Source organism: Stegodyphus dumicola, chromosome 3, assembly GCF_044657685.1.
Source record: "Stegodyphus dumicola isolate Sdum_Otavi_A_Nest chromosome 3, ASM4465768v1".
Classification (NCBI taxonomy): Eukaryota; Metazoa; Arthropoda; class Arachnida; order Araneae; family Eresidae; genus Stegodyphus; species Stegodyphus dumicola.
Genome location: NC_140770.1, coordinates 247,449,338 through 247,467,111, shown reverse-complemented (window position 1 = coordinate 247,467,111; position 17,774 = coordinate 247,449,338). Strand labels below are relative to the sequence as shown.

Sequence of the window (17,774 nt, the reverse complement as noted above, 5' to 3'; positions counted from 1 at the left end):
AAATGCTGGCCAGTCCATACGGGTGATATCCTCCGATTGAAGGCATTCGCTTACGATGTTTGCTCACTGAGGACAGCCGTTGTCATCCATAAACACAAATTGTGCGCCCATGGCGCCCCGAAACAAACGTACATGTTGTTCCAGAATGATGTCCCGATAGATTTGGCTTGTCATAGTTCCAATTTGAACATGCAGGTCAGTTCTGGAACCCAGAATAATTCCACCCCAAACGAGCACTCCTGCACCACCGTAACGGTGTCGTTCAATGATGTTTTCTTGGTGGTAACGGGTACCTGGAGCTCTCCATATGAAAGTCCGGCGAGAATCAGACTGCAAGCTAAACCTTGACTCGTTGGAAAACATCACACAATCCCACTGTAGTGGTGTCCACAATGCATGCTCTCTACTCCAGGCTAACCGCATGGGACAGTGAGTTGCAGTAAGTGGAACGCATTTGACAGGTCTACGAGCATATAGACCAATCTGCCCTAAGCGTCTGTACACGGTCTGCCTTGAAATTGTCGTACCAGTGGCTGAAGAGAGCTGACGAGACAGGTCTGAGGCTGTGCTTCGCCTGTTTCTTTTGGCAGCTACTGCCAATTACCGGTCTTCATTCGACGTTGTAACTCTGGGGCGACCTGTGCTGTGACGTCTACTCACATTACCATCATCTTGGAATCGTTGCCAGAGCCTTGAGATGACACTCTGGGCAATTCCAAGTTCGTCTGATACTTCCAGTAGGCTACGCCCACATTCCAGACGGCCGATAATTCTACCCCGTAAAGAATCATCCAAATGCGTCCTTTTTGTCATAACTATTCGGTTATTGCAGTGAAATGCTTATAAAGCGCCTGCGAACAATTTTACTTCTTTGCCTGTATTCCTTTTATATCACTCTCTTACACTCTTGTCATTGTGACGTACCATCGGTGTCATCTGGTTACTTCCTGAAATTTGCATATGATTCTTGAAGATGTGTGTAGTGATTTTACAGGTGATATATTTATTTTAGAGTTCGATTTCCGCGTGACTCCGAATTATCCTTAATTTATGGACATGAGTGTATATATTGGAATATTTCTTAAGCGTGAGAGAATTACGTAGAAAATTAATGATGCTGCTTTAATGCACTATATGATAAATACGTCAAATGATAAACTTGAAACCAAAATTCTGTACGGATGTAAACATATAATTAAGTTCAAACAGAAACTTAAAGCACACGAAGAAACAAAGAACGATTTTGCAACAATTTAAAACTTTCGATAGCTGAAAAACTAAACATGATTTTGTGACTCTTGCTGAAACAAAATCAGTAGAGTGATAAATCTAATTAAAAAATGCAAATGTAAATATAAATAAAGTGAAGTTTGATAATAATAATAGTTCTAAAATTCTTAAAATTTGTTTTAATATGGCTAACGAAACCACATTTGTGAATTTCCCCTTGATCTGTTTAGATCCTTGTGCTAGGGTTTTAATGCTATAAAGATCGCATTGCTGGAGGAATACAACTTATTTCCTCAAACTGACATTAGTAACATTATTACTAGCATAAAAAAACGTTGTGATATGTGTGCACATGTCAAAGGAGATCAAATTTCATATAAATTTCAGGCCCACCAGCGGCTGAGCGGTAAAGTCGCTTAACCCTGGTAGTTTGGTCTGATGTTCGAATTCCGCGAACGGGCTGGCTGCATGGGTGTTTTCGTGGTTTTACTCATGTGTAACGTGTATACGAGCCAGTTTCCCTTAGGAAGTCCTCCACGAAGGCATCCCTTCCCTTAAGCACATAGCCCTTGGAGGCTTTGCCATAATATTACATATAAATGACACATATAAATTTCATCAATGTAAGATTTTTTTTTCGGAGTTGTACTTTTATTTTCCTGAACTGTCCTTGTAATATATTATTGCAATTTTTTATTAGTCCAAAGGAGCTTTGTTTCTGAGGGACTATAGGTTTCGTTTTGCGATTTTGCGTCGAATCGTTCTGAATGTTAGTTTAACTTTCCAAACTGTTTATACCAAATACTACCTCTCTGTATTATATTTGAAGAAATTAAATGATGAAGAATCTGCATAAATGTGTGTATGTTTCTCGCATTGTGATAAAACAACGGTACCTAGAGCCATCGAATTTTAAATGACGTAATCCTACTGGGAATACGGACATCTGGAAGCTCAAATTTAAAATTTGGAATTTGTTTTATTATCGATTTCATATTTTGTAAAACGTTAACGAATTTTTGATTAACAAACTCAAGGATTATATGCTCCATTTAAAACTGTTTTATGATATTGCTCTTGAACTGAATTGTATGGTTCAAGTGCGAAAAACGTGATATTTAATAAATAAAGGTATCACACAAAATGTTAAAAATACGCCCCTTTAGATTTAATTTAAAATCTCAAACCTTTCAGATTTTCTTTTTTGTTTTTATTTCATGCTCTTAATTTTTTTTTCTTTGTATTTATGCGTTATGATGTTCTGTACTTAAATTAGAAGTCGCAAACCGATTTGGAGGTCTCAAGAAACTTTGGAAAGTCCCAGAATTGCTGAAAAAACTGCACAACAAGGGACTAATAATAAAATACATATTTCTGGGGGAGAATTTGGAGTCGCAATATGTCTCGAGCACCTATATTTTTAAACTACTGGCAGACACTTGCCTATTCAACGTTGACTACTCCCAAGACCAGAAATGGTGGCCGTTTTGTTAATGGAGATATCTAATGGCAGCCACCGTTACCTCCTATAAAAGGATACATGCAATGCCTTCTCCGAGATTCGAAGCGGGCCCTTCGGTACCCCACTAGGCTCCCCTAACCACTATACCCTCAGGGCGACATCAAATACCTAAAATGAGGTAGCTATCCTAAAATCTTTGGGAACTACTATAGTATTCCATAGAAATTCACAAAATTAAAATTTACAGTTTTTGAGAAATCCGTGATTTCATGCACACAATGATCAGTTTGAACATGAGTGTAAATTCCATCCATTATTTTGGTAATTAATCTCGTACGTTTAGCACTAGGGTAAGATCCAACATCGATGGCATTCTATTTTATTCTTTATACCTCAGTATGTTTCCATAATATGAATCTGTTTTACATTCGAGAAGAAAATTAGCTTTTAATATTTTTAAGCTAATACTAATTTTATGCAGTTGTGCATAGCAAAATTCTCTCTCCTCAGTTTTGGTGCGTTGTATTTTGTTAAGGGTTAAGTTTCCAATATTCCACATTTGAAAGAATGCATATGAATACTGGAAGAATATTGACTAACATATACTTATTGACTTAAAATGGAAATTTATAGGTTAATGGTTTAAAACTAATTATTTGTTTAAAAATGCATGAGCATAAATTTATAAAGAATAATGATATTTTCTTATAAAATAGGATACTTCATGTTCGGATTTCTAACCTGTAGTGTTTATCTACCAGTAGAAGTTTAAATGCCAAACATTAATGGAGAGACATTCATAATTTAAATTAATCATGAATTACTTCTTTTCCTTGAGGCGCTTGATGTAGTAGTAGTAGTAGTAGCACGCGCAACTAAGAAATGGAATCCTCAAGTGTTCAAATCTTCACACAAGGGCATAGTTTCATTTTCATGTTTCTTCTCGAAACATTTTTTAAAAACTCTGCAATCTAGTTAAATGAAGAAGAAAATGCATATATTCGATATATTCTAAGGAATAAACCTGTCTAAACGTCATCTGCAATGTTCTGTTAAATATACTATAATAACGATGATTCTCTGAATCTATCAAATGTTTAAATCTAATGTAGCTTACATAAGTGGCATAACAGATTAATGCAAAGATCTGAAACACTCGGATATTACAAGGGAAGTTGTGCTGCGTTGCAGATGAAAAAAAAAAAAAACCATGGCGTAAACTACACACCTGTGTCAAGGTGTATAATTACACCATGGCTTGAGCGAATATCACTTTAGAAGTGAATATCGCTTATCTTCAGAGCAAAAATTATTTTATTGTCTGAAATTTATTAGTTTGAATAAGCTTGGGTAAAAATAAAATGCAGTAAAAACCTTTGCTTTGGCAATTTCTTTAGTGTCATCGTCCATCCATTCTGTGTTTTCTAGGATACGTACGAAATTTTCTCGAATATAATCGACATACTCTTGTACCTAAAAGGATGAGAAAGAAGTTTATCATAAATTCATCAATCTTGATTTCATATCTCTTGCTTGTACTGTTGATAGATATAGTTAAGATGTTACATAATTCTTAAATTTATAAAAGAAGGCAAAACACACGCACACACACACACAAAAAAAAAAAAAAAAAAAAAAAAAAAAAATCTGAAAGGTTTCAGATTTTATACTACTCCCGAAAGGGCGTTTTTTAACATTTTTATGTTACCTTTATTTATTAAATATCACATTATGCACCCTTAAACAATAAACTTCAATCCAACAGCAACATCGCAAAATATTTAAAAGAGCATGTTTTTAGATTTTCAGATACATAGTCTCGCGCGCTGGAGATAAAAATGTTTTTCCCTGTACAGTGTCGCCACTGTTCCCTTTGAAATCGTTGAGTTTGTTAATCAAAAATTCGTTGGAGGTTTACAAAATATGAAATAGATACTAAAACAAATTCCAAACTCCAAATTTGGGCTTCCAGATGTCCATACTCGGTAGGAAAAGTACGTTATTTAAAATTTGATGGATCTAGGCACCGTTGTTTTATCACAATGCGAGAAACATACATACATTTATGCAGATTCTTCATTATTTAATTTCTTTAAATATAATATAGTGAGATAATATTTGGTGGCAACAATTTTAAAAGGGAACCGACATTTATAGTGAATCGACGCAAAATACCAGAATGAAATTAATAGCCCTTCTAAGCTAACGCTGCTTTGGACTAAAAATTAGTTAAAAATTGATTTTTTTATTTCCATTTTATTAAACATGAACCATTATTTTATATGAATTAATTTGGAAGTTTTAGTGATAAGAACACCAAGAACAGAATCGAAATTTCTTTCATTTGAATCTGTCATAGATTTAAAAGTTTTATTACTTACAGTGTCGTAGTTTTCCTCTTGGACGTAGTTACGAACATAATAAGAACTGAGGGCGATTCCTAAGTTATCACGGATGAAGGAAAGACACACTTCCCAACGCTTCGTTTCTAGAGAATGTCTTGGGCTGTATTTCAAAGACCTCCATCTTTTCGACATAAAAGACATGGATTGGTCAATAACTCTCCATATCATATAGTTTGCCAGTACCCTAAAAAAAACAGAAACAACTGCTAAATTTTCAAACACTTTTTACTGATATTTTACTATTTTATTCATATTTCTTCCTTCACTGGCCGAAAAGTTAAATTTTTGTGAATTTCGCCACTTGTAACAAACATGCAAACAGGTACCAATAGATACTTATGAACACCGGTATTTTCCTCTTTAGAGTGATAGCCATATACAGCTTCGTCCCAACATAATAATGTATCCGATTCACGTATCCATTTCCTTACTTTGGGATTATTTCTACTAATTTCATGGCTTATTTTAAAACACTTAGTATACATGTCTAAAAAGATAAAACAGTTTAGATTTTTGAAGGAAAAAGGTTTACATTTACAGCAAAATTGTGGAAGTACAAATAATATCTACATAAATTTTAAGGAACGATTGCAGGCTATGTTTTAGATTTATCTATAATATGAAATCATGACAACTTACTATTCTTTCTTCAACGATTCTACCTGCGCACATTCATGAAGATATTAGTAAGCAAAATAATATAAATGTGTAAGTTGCTTTTTTAATGAGAGTGTTCAGGATAATCTATTGAATTGATATCGAATACTTTGTCCAATTTATGTTCTGAAATTTTTTCGCATGCGGCGCACTCCAGGAACCACAAGCGTCGATTTTAAATTTGAAATCCTCTCAGAACCCTTATTCAAACTTCAAAATAGCTGAAATACAATTATTGCAAAAAACGAAGGATTTTATGTGTTACCTTCTGTACAATATTTTACTTGGAGCTCAGTTATGATGAAAGTTTTCCGATTAAATGTCATTCCCCTTCTGCAACTTCAACCTTAAATTTCAATGAACCGATAAATATCATCCCCCTATTGAAACTGCAACCTTAAATTTCTGCGTGTTTTCTTAAGCACATATATGATGAGCATTCTTCTTTCGGTGTCTATTCTTCTGTGTATGTTGCGTCCTCTTTGACAAAATTAAAAATTTATCAAAAGAAACGTCTTGGAGTAAATCTTTAAAACATTTATTGAATTAAAGGAAGTGTTAGATTACTATTTTGAGAAGAAAGTGCTTTTAAAGAACTGGGACATATGTCAGCTGCTCTCACACCTGAGTGAGTTCTATTTTAAAATCAAATAGTCGAAAATACCTCATATAGCCTAATTTTAAATGCTTTGTTTGTTTAGTCATTACGTCTAACACACGAGACCTATATGTTTAGTTTCAAAGCAAAACTAGGCAATTCTCGTCAGTTGTTCATTTGGATTCTGGAAAAGCACTCAAGGGCTACGCGCCAAAGGGAAAGGATATCTTTGTGGAAGGAACTTGCTCGTATTTACGTTACACGCGAAGAAAATTACAAAAGCACTTGTAAAATCAGCTCTTTCATGAGATTTGAACCCATGTGGAACTACACTCATGTCCATAAATTAAGGATAATTCGGAGTCACGCGGAAATCGAACTCTAAAATAAATATAGCATCTGTAAAATCACTACACACATCTTCAAGAATCATACGCAAATTTCAGGAAGTAACCGGATGACACCGATGGTACGTCACAATGACGAGAGTGTAAGAGAGTGATATATAAGGAATACAGGCAAAGAAGTAAAATTGTTCGCAGGCGCTTTATAAGCAATTCAGTGCAATAACCGAATAGTTATGACACAAAGGACACATTTGGATGATTTTTTACGTGGTAGAGTTATCGGCCGTCTGGAATCTGGGCGTACCCAACTGGAAGTATCAGATGAACTTGGAATTGCCCAGAGTGTCATCTCTAAGCTTTGGCAATGATTCTAAGATAATGGTAATGTGAGTAGACGTTACAGCGCAGGTTGCCCCAGAGTTACAACGCCGAATGATGACCGGTATTTGGCAGTTACTTCCAAAAGAAACAGGCGGAGCACAGCCTCAGACCTGTCACGTCAGCTCTCTTCAGCCACTCATGCGACAATTTCAAGGCAGGACGTGTACAGACGCTTAGGGCAGATTGGTCTATATGCTCGTAGACCTGTCAGATGCGTTCCACTTCCTGCAACTCACTGTCGCCTGCGGTTAGCCTGGAGTAGAGAGCATGCATTGTGGACACCGCAACAGTGGGCTTTCCGACGATTCCAGGTTTAGCTTGCAGTCTGATTGTCACCGGACTTTCATATGGAGAGCTCCAGGTACCCGTTACCACCAAGAAAACATCATTGAACGACACCGTTACGGTGGTGCCGGAGTGCTCGTTTGGGATGGAATTATTCTGGGTTCCAGAACTGACCTGCATGTTCAAATTGGGACCATGACAAGCCAAATCTATCGGAACGTCATTCTGGAACAACATGTTCGTTTGTTTCGGGGCGCCATGGGCGCACAATTTGTGTTTATAGATGACAACACCGGTCCTCACCGTGCAAACATCGTAAGCGAATGCCTTCAATCGGAGGATATCACCCGTATGGACTGACCAGCATTCTCACCGGACTTGAATCCAGTAGAGCACGTGTGGGACATGCTTGGCCGACGAGTTGCAGCCCGTCAACCTCCTCCTACATGTCTACCGGAACTTCGGAGAGCATTGCTTTTTGAGTGGTGTAATATCCCCCAAGATTAGATTGATAATTTGATACTCAGCATGCCTAGGCGTTGTACAGGCTGTATTGCATCGTCTGGGAGACATACAATGTATTAACAGCCATACCAACCATGTAATACTGGTTTTTGTAAGTAGGTTTTTTTCTTTGTAATTTGCTCCAGGGAGAAAAAATGGCTAATATTTTTAATAATATCAAATAATATCAAACATATAGCATCTTTTTTTTGCTCTTTACCTTTTGTTTAATAAATAAGCTTTACAAATAAGTCAAATTTGTTTTGCTTCTAACGCTTCCTTTGCCTGATTTTGCATTATCCTTAATTTATGGACATGAGTGTATTAGCGTCTAGGGAGTTTATCGACCGTTTGGTCCAAGCAGTGCGTCGGCCGTCCACTAATGGATGACCAATTAAGATTAGCGGAATTACAATTTTTCATTGATTTGGACAAGCTTCATTTTGGTACTGGTTCTCAATTTTTTTTTATTCCGAGATTATAAGAAAAGGAATTGAGATCAATAATCTCATCTCCCTGTTTGAAAACAATTACTGAAAGGGATCCAAAAAGGGAAATAAAGCCCTAAATCGTAAAAAAAAAAAAAAAAAAAAAAAAAAAAAGACATTCTAGAGTTGATGATCATCACTCCTCTATTATGCAAATTTACTTTCAATGCGAAGAAATTGCTCCATTAAAATGCTCAGCATTCTGTCTGCAAACTTAGTCCTATTGAACATGATTGCGATGTTTAGAATGCTACGAAGCAGGTCAGTTCTAGTCCTGGAGCTTCTTGTTGAAACAACGTTTTTCGTTCTTGTTGCTATGTTGAAAGACTGGAGTTTCGTGTTCCTAAGCTGAAAGACTGAAATTCTTGTTACTATGATCGAGTTGATGCTGGAGCTTCTTGTTGCTACGTTGAAGCATCTATGTTATTATCCTGGAGCTTCTAAAAGGAGTCATCTGTGACAGAAGGCTTTCCTTAGAAGAATAGGTGGAAACCATGCAGAGTTTAATTCAGTGTTGTCAATTCGATGGAGAAACACTGTGGTGTCCGCAAATCAGTTCATAGTCAACTTACTATATTTTATGATAATTATTTCTGTTCAGCTGGCATGATTGTCATTTTTATTAATCGTCTGCATTGTCTTCGACGAATATTAGATGTGGATCTCTATGGCAGGTTATCAAGCATTATGCCTCTTTAATGTTGCAAAAAAATATTATTTCTTCTGTCACAAGTTTTTAACGAATTTTCTAAGTTTAGCCTCTTCTGAGAGATTCGGACAGTATGATACGCATTATATTTAGTGTAAATAAGGCTTAGTATCTGAGTGTATCGTTACTAATTTTTCTCTACATGTAAACAATTTTAGTGAAATTATGTTTGAAATTGTAGTTTCTTTTGTATAATGTAACATGAAATGCTTCAAAAAAGACGAAGTTCTACCCAAAACATAAGAATACAGGGGCAAGTCTATTTAACGTAGAGTAAACGCTTATTTCGCTAAAAATTGGCGAGATATCTCCAAGCTGGTAATAGTTTTGGCGACTAATTTTTATCGTCGAATTCGGTGAAAATTCACCATAAATCGCCAAGTTTGACGACCATTTGGCAGCATTCGGATTCAATCCCTGTATTAACTAAAAACAGTATTCTAGCTGAATAACTGTAATTGATCCCTATATGCAGCTGTAACAATATCCCACCCTCATATGTCTTTCCATAATTTTGAGAAGTACTAAAGGTTTCTAAGAGGCCGGAGGAAAACTATATAAAACTGAAGGGAGCGTCAATTCTTAGTTATTAGTTCAGATCTGACTTCGACGCATTAAGATCTCCGTGAAAGCTTCGCCTTTCAGATGCGCCTTACATTGCGTTGTGTTTAACGTTCTTAGTAGTCTTAAGTGTAACTACTGATTGTGCTGTAGGACACTGAGATCTGTACGAGTGCTTTTGTGGAAAGTTCTTGTTGAAAGTAAAGTGTTTCTTTTCGTAAATATAAATTTTATCATGTTATCATCTTTTCTGTGTTCATCAGTGTATCATGAACCTGTTGGCACGTAAATGTATTCGTTAAAACAATCTTTTTTTTTTAATTTAAAAAAATGATTAATCAGAAATATTGCAACAGCAGTTTAGCTATATAAGATATTGCTTATATTTATAACTAAGTAGTTCACGTTTATAAGGAAAAGGAATATATTTTTCAGAAAATCAAACTCATTTTAAAACTCTGCAGTATAACATAGCATCGTCTAATATCGGTAAAGAAAGACAGCATATAGTATTTGATTATTAGATAATTTTTATGAAACAATTTGTTAACGTAATCATTTTATGGTTTCCAACAATTTTGTGTGTCTTTCAGTGCGCCTTTCTTATGGAAGGGTCCTGAAAATAAGTTTCTCACAACTTTTCCAAACGTCTTTTTGTTAGTGATGATGTCTAGATAACACAGTTAATTAATTGTAAAATCAAAGAAGTCTAGTGGTTAGTTCTTATAAACAGGTACAGTGGTACCTCGATTATACGAGTGCCCTAATATACGAGTGTTTAGACAAGCCGCCGAGCGCACACAATATTATCCAAAACTTTATTTCAAAGATATAATTTAAAAATATAAAAGTAAATTATTGTACTCTTATATAAAATAATTTCAAATATTGCAGACGAACGTTTACAATTCGTTGATAGAAAAATTCTTTATGAAATTTCAGTTCTTGGTCTTCGCATTTAATTGGCCATTGCTTGATAATTAGAGAGTATGGCGGTATTCCTGCTCGTAAGAAATCATTAATATGTTTATCTGGAAGTCGAGACCTTTGTGATATTCATTATTGAAAACATAATCATATTGATTCGCACATACTAGATGTGGAACCAAAGAATGATTTTGTCTTGTATGATGCTTTTTTTAAGAATGAAAATCTTTCTTCCGACTACATTCCAGAAATTCTCATCTGATTCAGTAGATATTTGGACTCTAATTTCTAGTTTCAGTTGTTTTTTTTTTTTTTTTTTGTTGTTCTTGCTTTAATAAGCTCTTTAATGTATGCAACTGTTTCAATTACATTTATTTGGCAAGTAAAAGGATTTATGAGAAAGGTGAGCATTAGTTCGGTAAAATTAAACTATATAAATCGTTTTCCAAACTGCTGTTGAAGTAACTGCAGACTGATAGCAAATGAGAATAAATCAGTTTCAACTTCGCCTTTAATTTTTTTCACATTTGCAAAAAAGGGCAAGTCATCTGTAAATGTGATATCCACAAAATCATTTTAGCTTTAAACAACCTAACAGACACTTTTAATAAAGCTATATGTTTGTCGTTTTTCTCTAGCTCCAAATTTACATAATTCAGTTTCTCAATTATTCCTGTGAGAAAAACCTAAATCCGTCATCCAGCTAAAGTTCATTAGCTCAGCTTATCATTCTTGCAAGAACTTTGTCTTTACTCAGTTAACGTTCTTCACTATGCAGAACAAGATGAGGATTTTCTGGATTTTTTAGTAAAAGGTGGTGCTGCAAAGGCACTGCTCGATTTAAGTTGACTATTTCAATGGGGTGTCCGAAGGGCAGTACATCATAACGTTTGGAACATAAAGTCTGAAACGCAACATAAAGTTTGAAAATGATTTATCTTATTTGTAGAAGACAATAAACATATTAATATGCATTGCTGGTTCCCCATCATCGCCGATAGCTTGTGCAGAGGCCTACTGTCGACTTTACTTATGCTATAAATATATTATAGACATCCTTATATCTTACTCATCCTTTCATGAGTAATATTTTCAGGATATCGTGCTTACAATAAAACTAATAAATACCATTCTAATCGTAACTGCTAACTTTGAAGTGCCTGATTTATCCGTAAGGTCAATCTAATTGTAGTGAGAGCCTGTCATATTATACAAAATCATGCTTTAGTTGTATTTGCATGTATTTTGCAGTGACATGTATTCCTCATGTAAGTGTATAACCCTTTGCGGCTCAATGTTCCACTACATGGAACATACAAATTGAATCGCTTCTGAAAATTTTAAATTCAACCGTAAATAGATAAAAATGCCTTTATAATATACTTTGAACTTTTCTTTTTAAACAGTAGATAGCAGCATATCACAATGAGACAAAGAATTTTCATTTATTATGTGTTATTAAAATCCACTTTTTTTCAAGTAATTTTCTCTATTTTTTAATAATATAAAAAATTTTATTTGGAAAAAAAATTAGGCATAATTTTGCTAGCTGTACTCCAAATTATTTGTTCTCTATTTTTTTAAATCTTTCATACAAAAACCACATGCAGAATCATTGAATGAAACCGGGTGTTCCATTAGCGGGAAAACTGCGACTTTAGCGATCTCATGCTGTTACGAATCAGAACATCTGTGCTTAGGAGAGAACATCCGTTGTTTACGTTTTCTGTTTCCGTTGTTTTGGGGGGGGGGATGAATTCAAACAAAGCAGTATTGAGGGGTGAGGTGTGTTTTGTGTTATGAAAGCCCTAATATTGGCATCTCGAATTTTTTGGGAGTAGTTTTTTAGGTGGGAATTTTATTAGTAGCTTGACTCATCTTCATTTAGACCTGCGCGAATTTTTCGCTGTCGCATTTTAGTCTCATTTCCGTTTATTTTCAATAATTGTGTAGATATTTTTCGTGTATGTATATATTATAGGCTTATTTTTCTTTATTGTTAATATTAATCGTAGTTAAATTTTTATTATTAATTTTCTATAAATGGCGCGGAGAGGCCTAACTCTTTCCGAAAATTTGTAAATATTTTTGTATATAGGACTTGTGTATATAGATATTTATCTCATTTATCCGTATGTATTCAAGAATGTTGTGTATATCCAGGAAACCACGTATACAGCCATAATACAGAGTTTTTTCATTCTTATAGAAACGCTTCTACTCATTTTCGTGCTTCACTGCAACGCTCGCTTAGTCGCACTTTTAAAAGCTCTGGCGGCGCAGTGTTCCACCTCATGGAACACCCATAGAATTAAAACGGTAAGTGCAATTTTTACAAAATTTTACCTGTATACATTTTTAGGACTAAATAGACTGCATACAACTTTTTTTACTGAAATTCCGACGTTAACGTATAGTGCGTCGCAAAGGGATAATCGGACAACTGTAAGTTTTGTACTGGTGATATAATCTTCCATTTATTAGAAAATCTCTCGAATAAGCAATCAGCACTATTTAAAAACCCTTCATTTAAGAATGCATCATCTTCGAAAGGCATTTTCTTCTTTGCGAGCATGTGAGAAATTTTAAAAGAAACAATAATGGATTTTTTTTTTTTTTTAGGTTTTACTTTGAAAACTGACTGTTGGACACACAGGCTTGATTTAGCTGATTTATTATTGTCTATTTTTCTTACTTCAGATTTAAATTAATATTTCGTATTAAAAATGGCAAATAACTGTCTGACGTGACGGTCAATATCACGTTTTTCCAGCCTTGTTGAAAAATTGCTTTTATTTAAGGAACAAATTTTGGAATTAAAATAACAATGTACATAAAAACAATGAAGTAGAAGACATCAGCAATATAAAAGACACACGCACACTAAAGTTATGAACATACAACGAGCTAAAATTATAATATTGCATTTAGGAAAATACCCATTAATTAGTGCCAGAGTAGAAGCTGTTAAACCAGTGCGTGATCAACTCGAAAATTTAGTAAAACTATTTAAACATATTGCAGCGGATCATGATGAAAATAAAGATACAAGAAGTGATGCAATTCCTTTGTTGCATCAGATCTTAACTCTTGAATTTTTTGTTCTTCCTCGATTCTCGAATACCGTAATTTTCAAGATTGACCGGGTTCAGAAAATATTTCAGAGCTACACTAGGAATTTTTTATTCTAAATGCTGTTCTGGATACTCAGACCTTACAAGAGTATTAACTGCAAAACAGATATGCCATATGCATGAAGTCCCTTAAAGAAGCAAAGAAACTGTGTAATACTTGTGAAGTCCAAGTTGAAAGCAGACAGAGAAAAAAGAAGAAAATGCCTGTATAAATTGAAGAGGACACAGGGCTCACAGCAAAAAATTAAATGCTACGATTCATGAAAAGTATGATGGCCAAAATGTACACAGAAATAGGAGACAGATCCATTAGCTTGAACAACGTATACTCTAGGTTTGGCCTTCTTTTAGGTATAAATGTATTGATGTCTACAGGCAACGAAAATAGCTTGAACAGAATTTCATTTTCGTGGAAAACATTTATGATGCAGACTTGGACAGTTTGGAGATGCGTATTGAAATAATAGACTGCCGAATGCTACTCTAGACAAGAGGTGGTACTAAGCTTTTGACGCCAGAGTACCTCCTTCACCTTCTTGAACAGTATGAGGAAGATTTATTTCCAAACCTCAGAGCTGGTCTTCAGCTTTTACTGACTATTGAAACCTCCTTCGCCAGTTGTGAAAGTTCTTTCAGTAAATTAAAATTTATCCTACTTCACCTGAGATTATCCATAACCTTTGTTGTGTTATACTACCTCACCTGAGATTATCTATAACACAACAAAGGTTATGGATAATCTCAACCTAAGCTTTGCTCAGTGTGGAGCAAGAATCTTCCACAGCATATATTTTGATGAACTAATCGATAAATTTGCAGCTGCAAAAGCTAGGAAAATTTCTCTTTGAAGTTAATAATTGTATTAAAAGCAAAATACATGAAACTGTTCTTTACTATATACTAACTTCACCATCAGGTTATTATATTATTATACCAAATGTAATGTTTAAATGTTTGCAATAATATATGTAAATATTATTTTAAATTAATCATATTTTTTATATGTATTTATTGTCTTATTTATTGTACTTCGCTCTATCTTTGTAAATTTACCGAAACCTTGAAAATACGCGCTTTAAAGAGCTTATTAAAAATTAATATATTTGTAAGGATTATGTTAATTTTATTAACAGTTAAATTTTAAGTTCCTTTCCTGTCAAATTCTTAACTTCAACTTACTACTTACGGCCAGAACGTAGTTTTAGAATAACGTATGAATATATAATGAGGAAGAGCGGTATTTAACTGCGAAGTTCTCTGGTCTCAGCGAGAGAGAATCAGAGTTTCTGATTTACGCGCGTGTGCCTTCTGGCCACTTTCTCTCTCTCAAAGCTGTTAATACGCTCGGTCGTGCTCAGGCCCTTGATAGCTTCGCAGTCATCTGATGTTTAAGGGGCCAACTCGATCTGAATCTTGATAGCTTCGACTATATTTCTTTAGTTAATCTTAATTTTAGTTTAATTTTTAGTCTCTTAAGTTCAAGACCCAAGTGTCGGCTTTGATTGTACACTCCAAGACGGAGTTTTATTAAATCTTATTGGAATAATAAAGGGTTAGTTACCCTTCCCTCATGTTGTTTCTTGTCACACGAACTTAAGCGATTATTCGCTAAATAGTTCTTAAGATTCGTCACTTTCTACAGTAACTGAGAATTGCACTAGTGAAAATCTTACATTTGGGGGCCCGAAAAATTTTTCAGCGGACCATGTCGTTAGAATCCGGGAAGTTTACGTTGACCCTTCCGACCTTTCAGGTCCCTCAGACATCCAATCCAGTAATGTTACAGTGACGCTCGAACTAAAAGGGTGTTGGATGAGGTTTCTCAACACCCAGGATTTGGCGACTGGGTCCTCTGAAAACCCCAGTCACCCTTTAAAAAGGGGAGGATATAAGGTATTTCTCCCACTTTCCTAGCGTGCCTTCGTGGTGTAGTGGTTCTGCACGCTGGGCCGTTATTCCAGAGGTCCGTGTTTTGATTCCCCGCGAAGGCGGTTGCTAATTTTTCAATTCTCCTGCTTCCAAAAACATAACTAATGTCTCTACATACTTAACAAGTTAAAACTACCTTAAATTAAAAATATGATATTTTTCCTTACAATATTATTATTTTGTATATTTAAAAAAAATTTCCCATTCCATTTTGGCACACAAGAGGGGAGCGCGTAATCTTCACTTGTCTGCAGGCGTTGAAACCCCTAGCTACGCCTGTGCAGGAGAAGAGAAGTGCGTCGTATTTTTAGTAGTAGTAGACTTAATTACCTACATTTTCGGTCTAAAATTAGTATAAGTTTTTCTTACCTCTTATGTGTTTTAATGATGAAATGGGCTACATTTTCTATGAAAGTTAAGTCCTCAACTAGAACGATGTCATTGTCAGAGACTCCATTACTTAGCAATCCATTGAAGTACTTATCCCAGTTTATCTGCCAGAGAGTAAAATATAAGTATTTCATAATTTTATTCGCACACAGTAAGTTTTTGGTGTAAAATATAAGAACAAAAATAAGGTTTCAAAATTTTATCGCTGTATTAATTATTTGAAACAGATATAAATGAGTATGTTACTGAAATGCATCAGTAAGGAGGCCAAAAAATATTCCATTAATTTCCGATAGAAATTAGACTCTAAATTTTTATTTCTCCGATTAACTGATGATACTATTAATTTAAGGTAAGTAATATTACAACGTTTCCTGTTTTTGGAATCAAATATATTTTTTTTCTATTTTATAAGTGAAAAAATATAATTTGAGAAATTTAAAAGGTAAATTTTGAATAAAATTTTAAAAAATACACATATTATTTTTACTTCCTTGTAACGAAGGAATTATTGTACTTGCAAAAAAATTTGGGTATCATATTTCAACGCAAATATCCATTTTGTCCATTCCCGAATCCATTCGGACATTTTTTTTTTTTTTTTTTTTTTACGTGGCCTTTTTCATTTACGGCAGAATAAAGGTTCCAAAGCAGATTTTAAAATGGATTTGAAAGGGATTCAAAAGGGATTTTTTCGTACATAACCCAAAATTTATTAACCGTAGAATGTTGAAATTTTGTACATGGGACTTAACATCTCGTTGTGCACCTCCCTTTTTTTATTGCAATCGGCAGCATTAAACCTATATATATATATATATATATATATGCATATATTCATGTCTTGGCAATATCAAATAAAAAACTACTAATTTTTGGCAAATAACGAAATGTAACTACATGCATTAACAATTTACATATATAGTTCGTCTAACAATAAATATCAGTTTATTGTTGTAAATATCTAACAATATTTAATATTAGTTTATTGTTGCAGCAAAAATAAATCATGTGTAATTTAATAAGCCAGGCAAGAAAGTCACGTGTTGTCTAGATAAGATTTTTTTTAAGTATGATTTATTTCAGTGTTCTGAAATTGCATGCCATTCGAGTGTACTATCTGAAAAAAAAATCATGATGTCCCTTTTCGAACTTTCCAAATTCAGGCTTTCTGGATGTGGCAACAAATATTGTATCATTTCATCCCCCCCTTTATCACCTTCTGCAGGTGTCCTGGATGGCAACATGAAAAATCCTACCGTTTCATCTTATTTTTAACCTTTCATTGTAGTTGATGGGAAGGCATTGAAGAAGGGGGATACTGTAATGCAAAATTCGCGTGATTTATGTTTCTCCGGAATAAAATGGAACGAAACACGGAAAACCGGAAAAAGAAGGATTATTAAGGTTCCTTAATTCTTAAATGCAATTATTTCAGCCTGAAAAGGAAACTTTGTTTTGTTTAATTATCACATAATAACTGCGTTCGGAAGTTAGTAGTAAAATATCCAATTTCTAATATGCGGCTTCATATTCTTCTTTTTATGATGAAAGACAGATTTTTAAAAATCTGTAAAATCATGAATCTATTTTATTAAAATCTGTGATGGCAATTTAAATTGCTGATGAGTTTCACGATTCTTTGGAACATTTGGAACATTCTAATTTTAATACATATTTAATGTTACCCAAATCCTCAAAATTTTTCTTTTTTCACTTTCAGTGTTTCAGTTTACAAGATGTAGAATTCTCAAAACATATCAATCG

General features: G+C 34.4%; 1 protein-coding gene across 1 annotated transcript in view; it reads right to left on the bottom strand.

Annotated features, from left to right (window-relative positions):
* Window positions 1-17,774, bottom strand: part of LOC118181125 (neprilysin-2-like) — a 98,550-nt gene that overhangs the window by 40,081 nt on the left and 40,695 nt on the right. Inside the window, exons 9-11 of the mRNA XM_085812399.1 lie at window positions 15,987-16,111; window positions 5,074-5,281; window positions 4,067-4,165 (exon numbers count right to left, since the gene is read on the bottom strand). Coding sequence (XP_085668525.1) covers window positions 4,067-4,165; window positions 5,074-5,281; window positions 15,987-16,111 — 432 coding nt within the window. The remainder of the gene's footprint in view (window positions 1-4,066; window positions 4,166-5,073; window positions 5,282-15,986; window positions 16,112-17,774) is intronic.